Here is a 22,926-nt window from a genome sequence, read left to right as displayed (position 1 = left end):
AAATCTTATTAACAATTTCTAAACTGCATCAGAATGTCAGTCTACATGCTTATTTTTGCTAAAGGGCAAATCCAGACCAAAATTGTCATTATTTCATAAACGAGAGACGGTATACGCTGCAAGAAAATCGAACAAGCTCGATTCCCACTTTGCTATACTATTCGCAGCTATTCGGTACTTTCGAATAGTGCCCTCTCATGTGAACCGGTGTGAGGAAATCCTATCGTTCGATTCAAGCTATTCGCGTGCCCTCTAAAACGAGCCTCGAATACCCGAATAGTATACTTCTATGTAAACGCAGCCTCAAGCCTGCGACTTAACCCATGACGCACGGATCGCACAGTCTTCTGTTCTACTCTGGGATCTTGGCTCCTACACACAGTATGGTGTATGACAACCTGCCAAACTCAATATGAGCATCTAAATACAGTGTAGATTGAAATCGGCTGTAAAGTTACAGCAAGGTAGTGGATATTCTACGCACTATTTTTTGTGACTACAGTCCTTGTCTTCTGTCTGGATTTCCTATGCAACCTCGTAGAACAGTAAAGTTCAATGAAGAATAATAATCACAAATTAGAATATTGATCACAAATCTAATCGCTAAATCCTTACCACTAAGCTACAGATGATAACACCTATAGGCCTAGTCTACACATACGCGTAGCTTGTTTTTAGAAACTAATTTTCACCTGTCTAGATGCTTGAGTGGATTTTTCGCATTCCTGGAAGGCCAGAGTCCGAGAAAGGGATATTTTAGCCTTGGGTACTGAAACTCATTCAGATCAAATCTTGACGTCACAGAAAAACACAATGTTTGTATGTGTATGTGTGTGTATCTTTTTATGTGTACGTTTTTACTCAAATCATCTGTGTTAAAACGTAAAAAAAACCCTGTGGGCTTCCTTAATTCATATCAGTCATCATGACATTTAAGAAATATCACGGACGTATGTATTTTTTTTTTCACCTATAATGATGTAGCTTTCTCAAGCATTTTGTGATTTGTATCTATATCCTATTCATTTTTTTTTTCGAAGTCGAGTTTTCGATTTTTTTTTAAGTCGAAGGCATGGCTCTGTAAATTTGGCGGTAGATGATTGCACTATTATTTGAATGAAAACTCAATGAAATGAAATTAAAAAGTGTTTGTGTGTGTGCGTGTGTGTGTGTGTATGTGTGAGAGTGTGTGTCCTCTACTAAGGTGCTCTCGACGTCATAAAGAGGATGTATAGAATCGAAGTATGTTTCGTTTACATATACTCTCTACTTTGCGTTGCTTATATTCAAGACAGTTTTTATGAATGAGGCTATAAATAAAAAATACTACAAGCTCTTGAAGAAAATAAAGATGAGATGATAGAGATAAAAAGGCTAGAGGGAGAAAATATTACATATTTGACCTCCTGAAGTGAAGATTGTTATTGACAAATAATTGGTTTCTCTGCAATATACACTGGAGGAAAACTTTTTGGATACAATGATATTATCATTCATACTCTTTGTGATCTATCTCTACATCTCCGTGAGTTACACTCTACAATAGTGTTCTCATGCCATGCACACACTTATCAATACAGACGAATATTCGTGAAATGAAAATCCTCTCTATAATCAGTCACGAGGACTTTGATGAATAAGATAAACTTCATCAATGAGAAAAATGACAGTTTCATTGCCAAGGAGGAAAAAAAAGAGATTAGCATCCGCTTCTCAGAAAGAAATTATGTGAAATCTTTTATTAGGTCATCTCGTTCTGAAGTGATAGAAACTTCAAATACAAAGAGAGTGAAAGTTGCATTAAAATGAAAAAGCCATCAAAGTAACAAATTACGGTGTGAGAATATCTATAACCGGAAACTCGAAATAGACCTGCCTAATGATGCATTTGTTTACTGTGTACTGCTCATCCCACCTAATACCATCAGATGCAAATTAATACTTGGAATCAATTCTGCGAGCCGTATTCGTTACTTGACGATTAAAGCCTCGGACAAATCTTGCAGTAGTCGAGGGCAACTTGTGCAGATGTAGATGCGTTATCTTAACATGATAATGTTGTTGATGGTGGTGGTGGTGGTTGTGATTATAACACTATATACTGAACAATGATTCTGAAAATAATTATGATGATGGTGGCATAGAAGAAGAATTAAAGAAGAAGAAGAAGGAGAAGAGAAAGAAGGAGAAGAAGAAACAAAAGAAAAAAGGAGAAGGAGAGAAAGAGTATGAAAATTAAATAATAAGTCTTATTCATAATTAATGGATGTTTATACACAATGCTGAATTTTGTCTTGGTTGGCCAGCATTAAGTTACGTCGTAGAATATTGGCTCACATATCCTGTTTCCTAAGGGCTTACGTTAATGACATCCGGTCGTTGTTAGTTTCACCCACGAAGAGAGACCGCAATGATAACGAGCTTTGCACGACCTGATGTAGCTATAGTCTTGGTACACCCATACAATCACGCAAATATAGAGCAGGCTTGCCCCCCTTCCCCTCTCCCTCTGTCCAACCCCCTCCCCCCCCCCCCCCATATCCTCACACATATCGTCACACACACACACTCACATACTTGCAAACACATATTCACAAATTCGTCTACCCGGACATGATCACACTTATACCAATGATATAAGAGCGATCCAGACTCTTATGCAAACATCCTCACATAAAACAGAGGGAAATACACAGACTGATATACGCCCCATTATCAAAACTGATTATGTTCCTTTATATACTCCGCCCCACCTATATAGCCATCCAAGCAAAACGCCACGTCCGCATTTTCTGAGTGTCATATCAGGAACGATGCTTTTCCTGATATTCGTTTATACCTCATCCCAACCACCCCCACCCCATTGCCTGACGGAGTACTTCCGGATGCGGAATTTACAACAATCGCAGTCTACAGTAATTGACGTTTCTGCGATACCTGAGGGGCAACATCCAGTCAGCTGTAAACATTTCCGTTGTTACGATGTTGTCAAGACCTCACAGCAAAGTAGCATGGCTACATAGTTCTTTATAAATCTGGGTCCTGGATGCATTAAAACCGTTGAGGGTATCACGGCCTTCTTTTCATTTGAAAAAGAAAATGTGGTAAAGTAACTAAAAAAGTTTAACGCGGGAAAACAATCCCCGGAGAGATGCGGTCTGTGAATTGTCTGTGTGTGTCATGTGTATTCTTTTTTAATTCTTTTTTATGGGGGGGGGCGGGGTAATGTAACTCGTTTTCATTCGTAGATTTCTGAAAATACAACTTCTAAAGCAGTGAGGTGTTAGTGGTATTTCGCCGTGAAAGTAAGGAGTGTGAAAATTCGTGAGTGCATTGTCAAGTACAATTACTTTCTTCATTTCCAAAAACAAATCTGCGTCTTTGATTACCTTCAGGTATTTTTTTTTCCAACTTAGCAACTTCATTGGGTACACACTCCAGGGATGAGTACTAAAATGAATTAGACTGTGCATGTCTTAAATGTTACAAAAAATCTTTTAAAATTCAACATTGTTTCGCTTATGAAACCTTACTCTCTGTTACCAAAGAAAGTGAAAAATATTTTATGTTCTTGTCCAAAAATGATATAGAATTTGAATTTAACTGACTTGTTCAACGCTTAACTATTGGGTTGCTCTTATTAAATTCGACAATTTCTGGCGCTGAGACATCAGAATTTAACAGTGTAGACAGAATGCAAACAATATTGACTGCGAGAGTGACCCAGCCTTGTCTCAGAAACCACCGAGTTTAGAGTGCTTGCCTCAATTTGGATAGTCACAGCTCGTGTCGCCACAATAATTATCAGCAAGCGAGGTTGCCTCATAGAACAGGCTGACAAATCTTAGCATCGGAACTGAAAAAGTTTGGATACAACACAGATTTTTTTTTTGACAGATCTCGCGAATCTTATCAAGCTGTAGAGAGAGAATGAGAGGAAGAGAAGGGGGGGGGGGGGGGAGGGGGAGGGAAAGAGAGTAGACTTCAAAAAGTTCTTGGATCCCCCCCCCCCCCATGCTGGCGTACCTCAGCCGAACATCCTGCCGCCTGATCCCCGTTGTGGCGATGAGATGCCACCCTGAAATCTCTACGATCATCATATAAAAACAAGAAAAAGATGTATGAAAAGAAGCAGAGCCTACAGTGACTGGAAAATCTGAACACAGCTATCAGAGTCGATTAGACTTCCATGCCAGCCGCTCTCATAAAATACCATAGATAGGGTTCATGAAGACAGTAAAGTAGAGAGAAAAAAAAAAGGAGGGAGAATTACCAAAGAAGGGGGTGAAAAGTTTGCGGATAGAGGGAGAAAGAGGAAGACTGAGAGGGGGGGGGGGGAAGGATTTTTGTTTAGAATTAAGATGTTGTTAAACAAGAAGGGAAAAAAGCATCCACCGTGCATGATACTTCCAGGTTTCACACAACAGTACGATAGGAATCGGAGCAGTTAATACTAATAACTTGTTAGACACCAATTCAACATGCGCAACAAAGTAGAAAATACAATATAAGGACAGTTTGGTGTACGGTCTAAAGTAGGCAGTCCTTCTAATCAGTCAATGGTGCAGACTATACAAACAGGGTTTATTAACATTGTCAAAGCTTATGCAAGCCCTAATGAAATTGGTTGTTCCCAATAAAGATATAGTCAAGCTTTCGAGACATAAGATACTGACATAAGCAGTAGAGTCATTTTTTAAAGATAAATTAATCGAGCTAGGGTAAATAGACAGAGCTCTTACCACATCCTCAGGGAGAAATTTCATAATTCCAAATAAGTGAGCTTTCGGCTTATTTCCCCATTGTTCATTTGTTAAACAGTGTTGTATTGTGTGCGATTCGCAGTTCGCTTTAGATAAGCAAGCGAAGAAACCAACCAACAAACAAATTCAAATACTCAACAAAGCATAACTTAAACAATTTGAAATGATCTCCCTCCTGAAGTCGCTCAAAGTTTTGTTAAGTCATTATAACAGTATTTGTGTGGGCACCTTTGCAATATTAATTTGGCAAAGTCATCCGCACATTACTGACTCAGATCTCAAAAGACAAGCACTGCTTTTTTATGTGTCATTACGTCATACTGATGTTTATTTTTGTTTTCCTTCAGTGTTTCAATTTTCTTTTCCCTCTTCATTTTATTACTGCTCTTTATTTACCTCATACTGCTCTACGACTTGAATCCCATTCTATTAAAGCAAAACACATTCACTTTTTTAGACATCAATAGATATTGAAAAACGAGCTGTGCTTTTTCATTTTTGTATTTTCAAATTTGCATCTCTTGTCTGTTGAAACAAATGCCGGCTATCATTACTCCGCTGAAAATTATAGTCATCATATATGTTCCTACTTTATTTCTTAATTTTCTTGGAATTGTTTGCTGCTTGCCTAGCAATAGTAAAATTGTGCTGCTTATGCTAGTTTGTACATTATGATAATGTCTGCACATCTCTGCTTGTTGTTTGAATGGCTAAACAACATGACCAAAGTGTAAAAAATAAATATCTCAACCAAACACACAAATACCTGCATAAACCGACTTGTCATTTTATCCTGCTGAAACTGTTAAATACTTAAAGGTCCCGTTCACCTTTGGGAACAGTGATTTAAAAAATATTCAAGATATCACATTATTTTGATGTATATGTGTAGGTCTGTTATATTACAAAACATCCTACCGTACAACATTTTCGCAATAAATCTAAAATATATAGGGAGATATCAGTATTTTTCTCATTAAACCATAACTGTAGACGGTTTAGTCTGAAAACATTTTTATCATAACTATTGTTCACATTTTGTGTATTTAACAATACTTACCATCGATTAATACGGATTCAATTTTTACAGTGGTTGTTTCTATCCCAAACTCACATCTTAGAATTATTATAAAACACTAATGCTCGGTTTTTGTTTCATCTGCAAATGGTAAATTATGCCTTTAATGATTTTTCCCCAAGGTTGTTGATTCATTTTGCCTTCTTACTAATAATTTCAAATCCATTGCCATTTTGTCCCCGTTCAATGCACACGTGTTTACGAAATACATTTTCGTACTTGGAATCAAGTGTGCTCTCGTTAGTTGTCACTCCTGGAAGGCCTAGGGCAAGCTTTCATGTCAACAAGAACAACCTTGTCGTATAAACTTTGTGCCTCATATGATTTTGAACGTGGTTCATTAAAGGTTTAAAAAAGACAAGTAAATAACTGAATTCAACCCGCAGATGATACATTATATCTTGGACATTCTCCTGTGTGATTCAGTGTTTAGGAACTAAGCAAAGTTGACCAGTGTCGACCATTTTTGGAGCAGTACGTCAGAGATCAACATGCACGTGAAATAATATATACTCATAAACAAATTTGTCCCTGAATTTTCAGATATTGACTCAGTGATTCGTCGGAATATAAAAAGAAATCTCAAAAGACCGAGTTATAGCAAGTGCAAGTTGCATTATCACCTTAAAACAAGTTGTAAACTATAGCTGGTGAGCAAAGCTATTCACTCATAAGATTCCCACCTTTCGTTTTCTCCATTAATAAATCATGCAGTCATATTGGATGACAAATTACGTGTTCAACGAGCTTAAATGGCAAAGTTTGTAGACGAGAATGCTGGTGTGAAAAACACCACCGATATCTTGGAGCCCGAACTGAGAAAGATTAAGCTATATATCTCCGCCCTATCCCCGCCCTATATGCCGACAGCATTGGAATATGATGATAGCAATGTGTGAACTCGAACACCCGCTGAGTTTAACGCATTCACAGGTGTGAGGACGTTGTTTTAAATTTGCATATAAATCATATTCATATACCATCACAAGGCTGCTTCCGTCTGAAACAACGGTAATTAGCTTGCGACTCGGATCCTCTGCGGAGGCCGCAGACAAGGTCTCTGCGGTACAGAAGTCTTATAACGACAACTCGTGTATCAACGGCCAGTTGATTTCTAGGTTCCTGTGTGTTGTCATTGTGGGTGGATTCGTCATGCTTTTCTTTCGGTTCATTTTCAAAGAAGGGGCTCAGGGGGTAATGAAATTTACTTGCCAGTATCCATATTATTTCAAAGGAAGACAGGAAGTAGCCCCAGGAGGAATGATGACCAGCGCGTCTCATGATTAAATCTTATATTGAAGGAAAATTGACCCCCAAATATGCGATATCAAGTGTAATGGGAAGGTGACCTTTATTTCCATAGCATCATCCCAGTTTCGAACGCATGACATTATGACACATATTGCACAGGCCCTGTATAATGTTTGTAATGAATTTGATGTTGAGAGAGGACTTCTTGACTTTTGTACTTGAGTTGTACACATTGTCAGTGAAGACTCACCGAACGTAAACCAGAGTGCAAAATCTTATTCAGTGTGTATGGGAATGAAATTATTGTTTGGAACAGCTACAAGTATTATGTGCAAAATCTTATGAGGCAAAATCTTATTCATTGGGTTTGGGAACGGAATTATCGTGTGGAACAGCTACAAGTACTACGTGCTCCTGACAAATGGTATACCTGGGGCCCGTTTCATAAAACGTGTCATCAGTGACAACTGCCACATTTCTATGACAAATTTGCTATCAGCCAATCAGATGCAAGGATTTCAGTGGCTCGTCACATCTATGACAACTTGTCACTGACGACAAGTTTTCTGAAACGGACCCCTGAAAGCATAATATTTTGCAGGCCTCAGTTTGTCAAGCTTAAGACCATCTTTCTTTATCCCGTACAGAACGTACTCTGCATGCTCTAACTGCCAGTATTGGAAAAGTATGTCAGCTCAGCTGGGCGTCTGCTCATTAGTTGTGATTGTAAAATGGGAGTTCTATTTTCATCTTTTCATCACATGCAGACGATTTCACTTGCAGAATATGTAATACGATAAGTATATATATATATATATATATATATATATATATATATATATATATATATATATATCTTATGATTTGAGAGCGAGAGAGATGGATAGAGTTATATCCATAATCATAGGTGTTTAAGTGTGTAAGGAATATGTTACCAGTTCATTCATATAATCATGTATATATATATAAAACGCTATTTCCAACCATAAGGGAAAATGCGGAATAAATGATATAGTTTGGGAGAATTTTGATAAAAAGCATGAAAATAGGCAGAAAATGCAAACATTGCCCTTTTTGAAAAATTATGCATCAATATGCGTATGGGCTCAATGCAGAATTGAACTGACAAGAGCACAAAATGCATCTTATACCACTAAATTCTGTATGTTAATGAGAAAATACAACTCTTTTTTTAAAAGAAAAAGCAGATATACCTAAATTCCCCCAATGACCCGTTTTCTATTCACATCCAATATTATACACCCATTTTTTTTTTTTGCATCCCTGCCAATCTCCCCTATGGTACAGTCCTCCATCTATACAAAATAAGCCATCTATGTCCTACTGTGAAGTAGTCCTGAGGCCCCAGATCAATGAAAAGGCTTTGAAAAACATTGCCAAAACCTTAAGGGGAATCAAAACTTTCCCCTTTGGAACAAATACCCCTTAAGATAGCTCGTTTTTCAGACGTATATTGTCCCATGGACGCTTTTATACTTATATACAGTATGTCCCCCCCCCCAAAAAAAAAAAAAAAAAAACAATCGGATTTTCGCATTGATAACTCTCAATATGATTAAACTGTCTAAATGCTACTCCAGGGTCTTAAAGTATAACATCTTAGCTCTATTTTGCAGAAAACCCCTTTAAATTTGGTAATTTGGTTAAGCGGTTACAGAGAAATGTGGATTATTGTAAAGCATGTCATGAGTCTGATTCTTCCAAGTTAAGCACTTGGAAGTTCTTGGAACTGCATATGTGAACACAATAGACAGAACTTGGAGGGAAGAGATTACTGACGTGCTCTACAAAATTCCTCATTTCTCTTTGACCACTGAAGCAAATCGAATGGGGTTTTCTGTAAGATGTGGGCAATGAGTTATAATTTCCTACCCTGAAATTGTATTTGGATTGATTCACTACTTTTTAAAGTTATCATTGCAGAGGGTCCCGTTGTAATATTTTGGGGACATACGGTATAATTTAAATGTACATCACAATGTTCATTCGTGAACAGGAACATGTGAGTATATTACTTTGTCTGATATAACTCTGCTGCTTTTCCACAGTAGGAAAGTGGATAGAGTAATATGGAAGTAGAATGAAACACACACACACGCACACACATGCACGCACACACACACACACACACACACACACACACACAAAACTGTTGTTAGTCTTGAGTCTTCCCACGAAACCTTTATTTCACTCTGCTCATTATTCCTTGTGTAAAGTGTCTGTATACTGGAAATGAAGACTATTGGATGTCTTTGTATCATCAAGAGGAAGGATCATTCATAATCACTGTAAGCTGGAAGTTAATTGAGTTCAACACTCGCTAAATGTCAACAATGCATCTACTGCGGGCCAACGTAAGAATGACCCGATATGTGTGCTCGTCGAATGCTGATGCTGGTTGATCCAAGCAAATATGTCCGACTGTGGAACGAAGTATTGAAGTCTTGATCGCTCAAGCCTCAAATTGGGTGCCAAGGGACACGGCGTCTCCCGGAGTGGGTATCAAATTCTACAGTTCTGATCGGGTTTGCTCTTACCTCTCTTTCAAAGGCTATTCGAGGCCTATAGGTAAACTATGGTCAAGTCCATTAGAAACAAATTGTCGCAGAGGTTTTAAGATGCATTTGGAGTTACAGGATTATGCAATGTACCACGAGAATGATGAGCAACTTTTAGTCTTGCTTCTTCAACATCCGTACTAAGGTTGTTGTCGGCATTCCTTTATCTAACCGTCCTTGTCAGTCTTATAATACTGCAACAACTGGCGCCACTCCTACTATTTTGCTACTACTTGTACATCTACTTCTGCTAGGATCGCCACAATTTCTAGCAGAGTATTGCTACCATTACTATTTCTGGTACCATCACTACCAGTACCCCTGTATTTTTACTTCAGCTAACAGCAATGTTTGTCTTTCTGCTCTTCATTTCTCCTATTTTTACTCTTGTTCTTTACATATGTGTTTTCTATTCTTATTTCCCTATGGTCGCCCCGTTACTTATCTATATAACTTCTTCCTTAGTAGTTTTTTAAAGGGCTGAAGCATTTTTGGTCGTTGTAAATTAAGAGTTCGTAGCATGCTAACTATATGTATATTCATTATCAATAGATACATTTAGCGGTGCAGGATTTGAATATCACAGTTTAAGATACGAATGTCAGCCACAACCCTCATAACCAACTACAACGAATCTTGCGTTTACCTTTCATTGTGAACCTTACCTTTCATTAAATGAATTTGTACAATGAACCTGTTGTTGAAGAAGTTCACGGTTATTTTTTTTCCATTAGCTGAATAACCTGCCACGTAGACCCGATAGCAGTGATATTAGCGTTCGCAAAATAGCCTCAAAATGTTCATTTCTCTTTTGACCCTCTTCTTTGCCTTGATTGATATTCTCTCTAACCTTCTTTTTTCTCGTTTATTTCTTTTATTTCATTTCGGTCTTTTCCCCCACTCCTTCCTCCTCATTCTTGTTACTTTCATGATTTCATTTAATCTCTACCTTTGTAGACATCTCTTCCCCCCTCTCCTCCAAGGTTTCATTGTACGCAGATGATACCTGTCTGCACTACTCTTTATAGTGAAATTAGATGTACCTTACCCAAGAACTGATTTTAAGAAACATAGTGTTCCATATCGCGGTGCTAAAGTATGGAATGATTTATCAGTTGATGTTAGGAAAAGTATATCCCTTTCTATATTTGAAAATAAGGTAGATAAATTATATAGTAATTGCTTACATTGAACTCTAACATTGCATATTAATATCTTTTTCAGTATCTTAATATTCCTGATGTCTTTTTTTAAATATATATCATTTCGTATGTTGCTTTTGTGTGTTTGTTTGTTTGTTTGTTTGTTTCATTTCCTACACTATGTATAAAATGTTGAATTTTGTAATTGTATGGTTTTTAAACTACACGGACTCGCAGAAGAACAGCCATTGGCTTAAGTGAGTGACCCGTGGTAAAATAAAATAAACTCAAACTCAACTCTCCCCCCCTCTCTCTCTCTCTTTCTTTCATCTCTCCCTTTCATCTCTCTCTTTCATCTCTCCATCTCTCATCTCTCTCTTTCATCTCTAGTCTCTCTCTCTTTCAGTTTTGTCTGAGAGGATTCTCTCTCAATCTGAATGATACTCTCGACTGCTAATCTGCTATTGAGATGTTTTCAATAATAATGAGAACTCTTGGAAGAAAGAGGTGGGAAACTCAATAAAACAACGAGGTCAGAACAAAGCTAGAATAATGTATGTTTTCACAGCTGAGTAGGTGAGTGAAGTCGCACAATCGAGCAAACAAACTTTCAATGTAAATTGTCAAGGCATAAAAGAACAGGGTCAACGGAAACTAGGGAAAGTTTTGTTTTTCCTGCTCTTTCAAGGTTCAAGAGAAAGCATATTGATGGAACGATTTATACATGCACATACAAACAAGCAAAATTAACTGAGGCTTTGAGGATTTCCGCAAACGCCTCTTAAGCAGTAATACTAATACTGCCAGGGGGTGTTAAGAAATCCTCCAAAGCAGGAAATGAGGTTCGATAAAGCAAAGCGAAAACAATAGATGAACAACACATCAATAGCGGTATCAATCTCCCGCCGTCAGGTTAGGGTTAAATCTAGCTCTACAATGATCTAAGTACTTCATCTTGATGCTCAAAAATGAAATACATGTATTCTCATGTTTAGTAATTATTGTAAAAACTTCTTTCCCAAGCTCTGATTTATAATAATGGCATTTTAAGTAAAGATATAGAATTCGCAGTTTATCGTGTGTGGACCTAAAAAGGTCTGTTTTGTACAGAAGAGGAACAAGAGAATCAATGGTCGGAGAAGGCCACAAAGGGAAGAGAAGGAGGGAGGGATGGGAGAAAGAAGTAAAGTAGAAGACACGTGAAGGAGAGGAAGGGGAGGAAGTGAGAAAAGTAAAGATGTTTGGGAGAGAAAGGTGAGAGTAAGAGAAATTGATAGAAGACAGGAGGAGAAGAAATAGATAGAGGCAATCAATAAAGACCAGAGGTTATTTCTCGAGTAGTCCTAAAAAGGACTGTGATGGAAAAGAGGAAGCGTACAGAGAGTTAGAAATCTCGACGTTTCAGACAGGTTGACTGTCCGTGTTCCGGAAGAAGATGGTGAATCGGGAAGCCTACATTTTTTTTTGCCATGCAAACTATACCTCCTTCAAGGAACATCTAACGTGCATTTTGCTGTCATACATAGCAAAATATAAAACAAGTTGAAGAAAAGCAATATATAGGAATAGGAAAATAAGCAAACTGAATGATTAAACGACGATGCTGTAAAAACATTAAATACATTTGCAGTATGAGATGGATATTTGATATCGATAAACTTCTAATCTACAACAGGTTGAAGGTATACCCGATCAGAGCTCACTGGCTAAGTTCTTTTTTGAACCGTCGCAGACTCCGCACAGCTTCGTAGGCCCATTAAACAAAAAAAGATGATCCGGCTGGTATTGACTCATCCCTTGTACATGATCCACTGAGGCAGGCGGAGAAAGCACGGCAATACACGACGCGGGCTGACACGGCAAGGCACGACATTTTGGAATGTCAGAAATGTAAATAAAAGTGTCGAATTGGCCTTTCAGCCGGAAATGTGGCATAATGGAAAAATGGTCTTGACAGTCAAATTTTTTAGATGTAGCAAGTCCTTTAAAATTTATCGAGGACTGGGGCTCTCAAATAGAATCTACATAACCTAAGCCTAATTAATGAACTCAGTATATGATTACGGGTGTCTGCAACAAATTCTTTCGAAGTGACTTCTCATAACACTTCCAGTTCTTATAGCCAGATCACTATTAAATGTGACGTTCCTCTATTAAGCTAAAAACATTACAATGACTACCCAAACATGTCTATGCTCATTCAAAGGTTAATCAATAAGAAATATATTGATATAATTGCAAAAAAAAATCATTCCTTTCACTATCATTATCGGTATTATTACTACTATAATAATAATGATAATGATAATAATCATGTACCATTCAAATCGTCATCATTATTGAACAAAATGTAGAGTTATGATTTCATTCTGCTCATACATAAACATGTAAAAGTCATAAAACAGCAACATTATTTCTTTTAACCCCACCTGGCAGCCTGGTCGTTTGTTGTCTCCATGATTCAGCATTCTACATCATATTACCCACAAAAAAAAGGAAAAAAAGAAGAATGATTTTCTGCCCCCAACAAAAATACCAACAATTTACAAAATATACATCATTTCCTTTGGTAGATTATGATATCGTTTTTGCTATTCAAATCTTCTTCATTTCTATTACGGATTTGCTCTTTCGAACAAGTATTGCATATCAATTTCACAACAAACAGTATTTGTAGAAGCATAATGGTTAAAAGTATAATAAAATCTCTTAATACACCGAAAAGTTATTGTAAAAAGGCACCAACATCATTGTATACAATTTTGGAGCAAAAGAAAATCCATAGAATGTCTTTTCAGGCTGTAATGAAAAGGTAAGAATAATATCCGTGTGTGTGTGTGTGTGTGTGTGTGTGTGTGAGAGAGAGAGAGAGAGAGAGAGAGTTTGTGTATCTAAAATTGAACGCAATATTCACCCGTATGTGTATGACTAAGAGTAATATGTGTGTGTGTGTGTGTGTGTGTGTGTGTGTGTGTGCGTGTGTGTATGTGTGTGTTTGTGTATCTGAAATTATACGCAATATTCACCCGTATGTGTATGAGTATGTGCGCGCATGATTCTGTACACGTCATTGAAAAACAAAACAAAACAAAACATACAGAGCAATGAGCGAGGAGCGAAAAATAGCTAAAACAGAGACATTATGCGTCAACATTAAAATGTCAAACCTTTCGTCACCTCGGGTGAGCGAGAAAAAAACAACGTGCCGACCTTTACACACAGACACAGACATACACACAGACGGACACAGACACACAGACACACAGACACAGACACAGACACACACACACACACACACACACACACACACAATATTAAACCAAGAAAGGGGCGGGGGTTAAGATAAGAGGGTATTGTAATTTTTTAAACTTAAGATGATAGACAGTTATGCCATGACACTATAATAACATTATGAGAAATAACAGTATATTGCCCTACTGCAACCCCGTGTAATAGTCTCTATGTTTGAATTTATCTACGGTACGCGTAAATATCAACACAAATTTTGTTTTTAAGTCTTGAGACGAACAAAGGCTTTTTTCTTTAGGAGGAGGTTAATTCTTCAAGTCTGATTAAACTTCGGTTCACACAAGCAGCACGCACGCACACACACACGTATATTCACATTAATCATACATATCTGTTAATTTCTAATCAATCTATAATTTGCATGTTTTTAAACTTATGTGTGTGCATGTGCATGTGTATGTGCTTGTATACTATAAGCATTAACAATCTATATTGTTTAATTAAACCGGCATAAATTCAGACATGCCTCACTCATTTGGACAGATGTCGTATCCATGCTAATTCGCAGATTAAGTGATAGATACAAATTTACCCGCGCTTTAAAGTATGGGAGCCACGCTCAAAGCTATATGTGAGGAGCTTACAATCAAAAGAACACTAACCTGTAAAGGCGTTCACTCTATTTTGTAACACTTTTAGAGTGCAACCAAGTCATTTTGTAAATACATAAGACAAACTGGATTAAATACTGAAAGGGATAGATAGAGAGAGATAGATAGATAGAGAAAGAAAGAAAGAAAGAACGATAGATAGATAGATAGATAGATAGATAGATATAAAGAGAGAGTTTCTAAGTAATGATAAGCCGACCCGCTTATTGACGCTAATGGTGTGTCTCACAAGACATACGACTGGATACTGGTTGGCACGTAGACACCTATCATTAATAATTACTATGACTGTTGCAGGCTGCTAGCTATTTTGGTCTGCACTTGTTATATAATTGGAAATCTTGCGGTAGTCACATGGGACGTTTCTATTTATGACGCTTGTGCTCCACTTTTTTTTTCGTTTTGTGCCATTATCACGTCTTTGGGAAAGGAGGCTTTAGTCTTAAATCATCTTACACTCTAAGTAAAATATAGGTTCAACCTTTCACATTTATCGGAGTCACACTGGGAGCAACTTTATGGGTGCAACTTTGCACCTTTCAGACCCGCTAGTACCTTTAAAGGTGCTCCCACAGTTTGTCAAAAGGTGCGAAGTTGAATCTATTTTACTAGAGTGTAAGCACGTTCAAATTCAATCAAAATTTAGATTTCAGATCAAAATGATTTTTTTTTAGGGTAGCTGTCAATATCTCCGTGAAAATTTCCAAGTAACTAAAAAAACAACCCAGGGTTTTTAGTCCCTGTTTCCACTATTCCAGTCGTACCCAGGATTTCTTTTTTTACCTATCTACGTGTTATCTTGAATGGTTGTACCACTGGTGACAGTGAATCAACCTGTTAGCTGGTTAGGTACCTTGTAGACAAATACATTTTCTAGGCTGACAAAAAAAAACAACAACAGCAACATCAACAACGGATTGGATGTTGCTTTTGTCACACAGACATTCTACAGAATGTTCGCACTTAAAAATAGGCAACGCCATTGCAAGGCCAAAACACATTCTAGAGACGTCCTGATATAAAAACAAGGTAAAAAAGACACCTTGAATTCCGGGATCACTCGGAGTGTCCTTGCATAAAATACCGCGTTGGTATTCCGAATTAGGAACGTCAAATATCGTGTATCATATTTTTCTTCAAAACATAAGCTGTCTTAAGTGGCGGCACTCTGCGAAAAGAGGAGAAAACAAGCCGTAAATGAGAAGAGTGCGGCCCTGCCAGCCTCTTGATAATGAACCAGTGACGTACGGGGTGACGAAACTTGACGTCACGATTGCTTTGTTGCCATGGCTACGACTGAAGACGGACCGGGATTGTCTGCACGCCGGGAGGAATTTGCGACGACAGACGGAGCGGGGCGCAGAGCTCTGTGGCTCCCTCGCTCCGTCGTAATGACTGCTCGAAACTCCTAGTCGTGACTGCCGCGTCCTGCAGACAGCTCGTGATCTTCTGTCAAGGATCAGGAAGCATACCGTACCCCGAAAACAGGCATATCCTGTACACGAACTCTCTCACTTTAAATACTACATTGTGCTTAAATCTAAGGTAGACATATACGTTTTTTTATGACATGCGCTTTTACAGGAACAGGTTAAACGAGTATATGATTGGCGACTACGAATAAGCCATATTCTGTCATATCGACAGATCCATTTAACCACCGGCAAGTTGATGGTATCCTAACAATACAAGTTGATGAATTGAATGTCCAGCGGCGTGTTAGTGATTAATTGATAATTCGAGAGCGGGAATCGAGGGCTGTTTATTTTTAGTTTATTTATAGGACACGGCCATCTGCAACATGCCGGCACTGCCAATGTCTGTTGATAGACGCACACTGCCTCGTGTTGTGACTCGGGTCACCATCAAAGCTAAAGGATCGAGTTACTCATATCCAGGAGCGTATATCTCCCAGAGCGATTAAACAGCAGAAAGCGAACAAATTAGCCGGCCAAATGATATTGTCACATGTGGCCAATGTGCCTCGCAGATGTCATTTAGTGGTAATAGCGGTGGCTATATCCGCTCCAATCATGGACCTATATCAATAGTAGCTTGGGATTTGAGTTTGGATTTGAGACTGTTGTTACGTCTCCAGTATAGTTGAGTTTGTAGTAGAACATTTAATACGATCGAGGGGTAATGATTTGTGAGATTTGCTAGAGAGTGAAGGATGAGAGAGAGTAGGATGGTGCCAGAGGGATATTAACGGCAAAAAGCAATCATGACAATAAATCATCATTACTGCCATTTTCCTATTATTTTTCTGCTTCTCTGATTCTCTCCATGTGAGAATTTACACTCGATGGTTTAAAGTTTCTCAGACAGAATTTCCAGGAAAAGTCTGAAATTTGAATAGCAGGCATTTCCTCTTCCTCGTCTATTTATGAGGTGCCATGGTAGTGACTTCCGTTACGTATATAGTGGATATCCGGGATCGATAGTCGCAATGATTAAGGGACTTGAAGATCAAACGGTCAACAACACAGCACGGAACCACAACGATTGTGTCCATTTATAAACTTGATCTGATCAATAATCAGGGAGGCCCTCTTTTTTTATTTCCAACGGGACAGTGTGGAGAAAAGTAGTTAGTAATAGTAATAGTAATAGTAATAGTAATAGTAATAGTAATAGTAATAATAATGATGATGATGATGATAATAGTAATAATAATGATAATGATAATAATAAAAATAATAATAATAATGATAATAATAATAATAATAATAATAATAATAATAATAATAATAATAATAATAATACAGGGTACTTATGCGCCAATTCCACATGACTAATGTACTCAAGGCACAGAAGGAAAAATCAATTATGAAATACAAAAATCATTACGCACACATATACATCGAAAATGACTGAAAAATAATGATGAAAAAATACATAATTATGGATCTAAAAAACAATCAACATATAAACAAACGGGCAAATGGAACAGAAAATTTCTGTAGACTTGAAAGAACGCTCTTGAATAAACTCGGTAAAATGAAGTTGAGTAACAAAGTACAGAGTTTTTTCAGAGAACACAAAAGGCTCGTTATATTATACAAGCATGCACCACTACGTAAGTCCCATATACTGCCGATCAGTTACAGGTATACTGTGCTACAAAAACGTCATGAAGATAAGTGTTTATCTGCAATCTATTTAATTCTTTTAAAAAGTTTCAAAGAATCAGTTCTGACTTGCGGTAACTGTTTAGTACGGTCGGATTTAATATATTTCGATCACAGTACAGTGTATTGGTCGTTGATAAGATATCATGATGAGATATGAAATCTGTAACACCTTATGAAATAAAAAGCTGCAAATTCTTCTAAAGCGTCATTACATTTGCAGCACTTATCGACATCTAAGGTGTAAATTAATAGAAATCTCACAAATCTTTGTCTTTGTTTGTTTGTTTGTTTGTTTACTGCTTTTTCTTACGAAATATCTTCCTCCTCAAGTCGTTTTCTTTTTCTTACAAAGTAAACAAGGTGGAGGCTTGCATCTTTTATTAGATCTTTTTATGTAATAGCTGCTGCAAGATATCTGAGAATGTCATGAAAGAAATCCTTACAATAACGACAAACTTCCCTATAACAAAACCTCTGGTCTTGAACGCTGTCTGCCAAAAACACTATACTTGTCTGAGTGTGAGAGTTCTTGATATTTGACTTGCAAACTCGAGCGTGTTTGATATTTGTATAAACTGTACAAACAGCGCTTGCAAACATCTTATGAAAGCGGGAACCTCCGCTCTAAACAGAACTATTTTGATGGTCTCGGAAGTATTGAACAGCTTGAAGCGGTCACAGCAAATCAATTGCAGTGGCATGTTCCAAGCAAAATAAAATGTCGCGTATAGAGAGGAATATACGGCTATACTCGAGCACGTCGAGTGAGCAATATCTACGAAAATGATATACCATGTATACAGCAGATACGAACTTAATACCATAGCCGCGCATTCGTCCTCGTAAACTTCATAATAGTCTTGTTTTCTTATGATATTAATGTAACATTTTGGCCCCGATATACGGAGAGTAAATAGCGAGGAAATAAGAGAGAGAGAGAGAGAGAGATAAATAGATAGAGAGGGAGAAAGAGGAGGGGGTGGGAAGAGAGAGAGAGAGAGAGAGAGTTATTACTCAGGTGGCTTTATCGAACTTCCATCCTTTTTTTTTTCCTTGCAGTGTTTAAGTGTTGAATAACATGTTCATATCTACCTGAGATGTACATACATAATATTCACTTGGGTTAAGTTAGATCCTATATACAAACTTCCTATCATTTTATTTACATTTTTTATGATTTGTGGTTTTTTTTCGATGAAAGAAAAAAAATATGCGGAAACACACTGTATTTTGCTCCCTTGCCGCCTGTTTCATTTTCATTTTCTTTTTTCGGGGGGGGGGGGTCGCAAGTGACTTCCTTTAATTGTCTTGAAAAATCTGCAGACGTGGATCAATTCAATCTCAAAACAAAGTTGTCGAGAAACTCAAAGAAGAAAACGAGACTTTTGTTTAATTCACCAGATATACAAAAATGTTATACAGCTGATTAATTTGTGCTTTTTCTTTTCTGAAAAGCTGGGGATTTAAATGATGTTTTCGTATCGTTATTGAATGTCTTGTATATGTCATCAGGTCAGAAAAATCCAATTTTCCATGCTTAAGTATATGCAACATTTGCCAAGATTTTAGAGCATTTGGGATACTCCTAGTAAAATGTTAAACTATCATTTTGTCAACCAGTTTGTCAACAGAACGGCGCTGTGTGTGTACTGAGGAAAGTACTGCTGCAGCAAATGCGTTACGTCTTAGGCTGTTGCTGCGAGAAACTCACTTACGGCCGTTGTATCACGAAAATGATTTACATTTTACGTGCCTGGTTGCGTCAAAACGAACTAAGGACGGAAGCCATAAATCTAGAGGCAATTAAGACGGTCTCGCCATTTGGCACTGTTTCGACTGCTATTTTCATCATCTTAACTCCGGTAAGGGCTCTCGTGAGAAGCGGTGATTTATACAACCTCCAGCTGCTTTGGCGAAGACCACGTCGCAAAGCGAAACTACCTTCCGTCCGATGATTGGTGTTACTAATACCCCATGTCGCTCACTGGTCGCAGAGTCTATCTCAGTCCGATGCTTTTCGAACTGCAAATCCTCACCAATAGCAGTCTGAAAGACTCAAGCGATACAGATGGAGAATAAAAGGTTATATTTAGTCCGCTGCTAGAGTAGAGGACAAGTGGCAGTGTCATCGATGAAATGGTTGTCAAGGGCGATAATGGTGGCTTTGAATGAAGCGCGTATTTGGGTGGCAGCAAAGAAAAATTGAATAATACAGACCTATTTCAATTTTTATTCAGCTCAAATCTTTTTGTCCCCATTTGTTTTTCGTCCATCTTTTTCGCTCTTCCGTCGATGGATCTATCTACTATCTATCAGTCCGTCATACCATTCATCACTTCTTTCTCTTTTCCCTTTCTCTCGTTCTCCAATGCAGTGTATGTGTGAGATCACCGTTCACCCCTCTCTCTCACCCTGTTTGTAATTCTCTCTCCTCTCTCTCTCCTATCTATCTATTTTCTATCTATTTTCTATCTATCTATCTATCTATCTTTATATATCTATAATAATAATAATAATAATAATAATAAGGTCTTATTTACCCAGGGTAGCCTCTTCAGTGCTACCACTGCTCTACCAGAGGGCCCTGCTATTATTATTACCCTAGCGTTGCCAGGTACCCATTTATACACCTGGGTCGAGAGGGACATTGTGGGTAAAACATCTCGTCCAAGGATGTAAGCACTGGGCGGGATTCGAACTCACGGCTCCGTTCGGAAGTCGGGAGTCTTATCCACTATGCCACAGCTATCTATCTATCTATCTATCTATCTATCTATCTATTTTCTATCTATCTATCTATATCTATCTATCTATCTATCTATTTTCTATCTATCTATTTTCTATCTATCTATCTATATCTATCTATCTATCTATCTATCTATCTATTTTCTATCTATCTATCTATCTATCTATCTATATCTATCTATCTATCTATCTATATATCTATCTATCTATATCTATCTATCTATCTATATATTTTCTATCTATCTATCTATCTATCTATTTTCTTTCTATCTATCTATCTATCTATCTATCTATCTATCTATCTATCTATCTATAATACTGCACGACGCACAATATGAACATCTTCATGTCGCGATAAACATTAAATCATACCCTCCAAAACACTGTGCTGGGGAAAAACATATAAATAACAGGAAAAATGGATATCCGGAATAAAAATTAGGAGTAACCCCTGACCTCCCACCTGCTCGTAATGTCCTTCATATTACACCCTCTTATGGAATTGCCTATGGAAATAACAGAGTAAAAGAGTTGGGCTACGCTTTGATTTTTTTTGTCAACCTACAATGATTACTGAAAGCATGTAGGTACGAAGACACGTCACTGATATACATGTATTCTGTTTTGAAGAGGTAAGTTATTCAAAGTATCTTTAGAATATTATCATACACAATCAAAGCATAACTTGTGATAACGATCAATTCGACTGCAGACACACATGTGAGCATACAGCTTAAACTGTGCTCTTTGGAGTGTGTGTGTGTGTGTGTGTGTGTGTGTGTGTGTGTGTGAGTGTGTGTGTTTTCCACTTAAATTTATTTCTTGTAAACCGTCGATTCAATTACCAATTATTACTCCGTCTTATTTCTGTCAACATGGGATCAGAAGGATGAGAAATTTAATTCGAAAGGAAACTATCTGTTTATGTTGGCAGCATCTCCAAATCTTGCCACATCATAATGTATGTCAAAAACGTTTGATAAAGAGATACGTCAAAAAGATATAAAAGAGACAACACTAGCTATTAGCTGCTAAAGAGAGGTAAATATTTCATGCAAAACAAAGTCGTCAGGAGAGGATACTGCATAAAACTGTCATCCGCGTTTAATTGCCAAGATATAGAAAACAAGATAACACTTGAATATGACGGCGCCGACTTAATTTAGATTCCTTCGTCAAATTGTCTTTTCCTTTCTAAACATCACTGTCAAAACGTAGGAATCCTGTCCTACATTTGACGTCAGAGAAACCTTTCAAATCGACAGTCAAAATTGGGAGACAAATGTCATTTGAGTGCGAATGAAAAAAACAAAATGCCTCATACAGACGGAGGAGCGGGACCGAAGAGAAAATGAGGCTTGGTATTTACCAAACGATAGGAGCTCGTGAGCCATTCAGGACTAGAATCTTACTCTTTGGCCTGGCATGGGTCGATGAATAATAGAAAAGCGCAAAATGTCAGCGGCTATCAAGATTGACTCCGTGGCATTACGACAACAGCTGAAACCGAATGCTTATTTGGAGTGGATATATAGGAAGAGGGAGGTGGGGGGGGGGGATACAACCTTTTGGTGTGAAAGAGTCTTACGTCTTAACTAAATTTAGGAACTGCAAGTCAGTGAACCAAACAACATTTAAGAGCTGCAAGCGTTAATGTACTGCTTGCTGACATTAGCATGAACGATAAGACTATGGGTTAGGGTCAAGACAGAAAAAAAAAATCATAGGTCGTATTCTTTTTCTCTCCAGTTATACATAACAAGTCTAATATTTTGCATAACCTTTCTCCAGTGTCGTAATACTATCACGAATTCTTATTTGGATTTGAAATGTGAAATGCAACAAGAAGATTAGCAGAAAGATATAATCGTCAGACAATCGCTGACCCCCCCCCCCCCCCCCCCGTACCATATTTCATTACAACGCAACCTGTCAACAAGCTACGCATAAGTCCTTCGGCCGAATTTTAATACGCGGAGAAATAACGCGGTAAGACCGAGTGGGCGACGCACAACCCACGCAAGGAGAATTAGCAGGACCTACGGCGACCGCGCTTAATGCATCTCTGAGCGTGAATGCGTTTGGCGTGGCGTGATCCTCACACTACGAGGCGCCAAGTGAAAATTTAATCTGTGTGTAAGCGTGTGTCATCATCGTCTTCTTTTATACTTCCTTCTTTTTCTTCTTCTCTATCTCTCTCCTTTCCCTTGCCTCCACAACGATAATTCATAGAACGATTCAAAATATTAATCCTTAACATTCTACTGGTAAGCTGTGGGATTATCAGATTTCGATGTTTACAGCATTAACAGTT

At 37.8% G+C, this 22,926-nt stretch overlaps 1 protein-coding gene across 1 annotated transcript in view; it reads right to left on the bottom strand.

The window, feature by feature from the left end:
* Positions 1 to 16,023: 16,023 nt before the first annotated feature.
* LOC139725786 (protein zwilch homolog) overlaps positions 16,024 to 22,926 on the bottom strand; it is a 79,535-nt gene continuing 72,632 nt past the window's right edge. Inside the window, exon 15 of the mRNA XM_071636867.1 lies at positions 16,024 to 16,182. Within this exon, the coding sequence (XP_071492968.1) occupies positions 16,024 to 16,182 (159 nt within the window). The remainder of the gene's footprint in view (positions 16,183 to 22,926) is intronic.

This window comes from Diadema antillarum, unplaced genomic scaffold (assembly GCF_040938485.1).
Source record: "Diadema antillarum isolate AM-2024a unplaced genomic scaffold, OU_Dant_1.0 seq00000059_RagTag, whole genome shotgun sequence".
Taxonomy (NCBI): Eukaryota; Metazoa; Echinodermata; class Echinoidea; order Diadematoida; family Diadematidae; genus Diadema; species Diadema antillarum.
The sequence above is the reverse complement of the archived record's forward strand: the minus strand, read 5'-3'. Positions and strand labels throughout refer to the sequence as shown.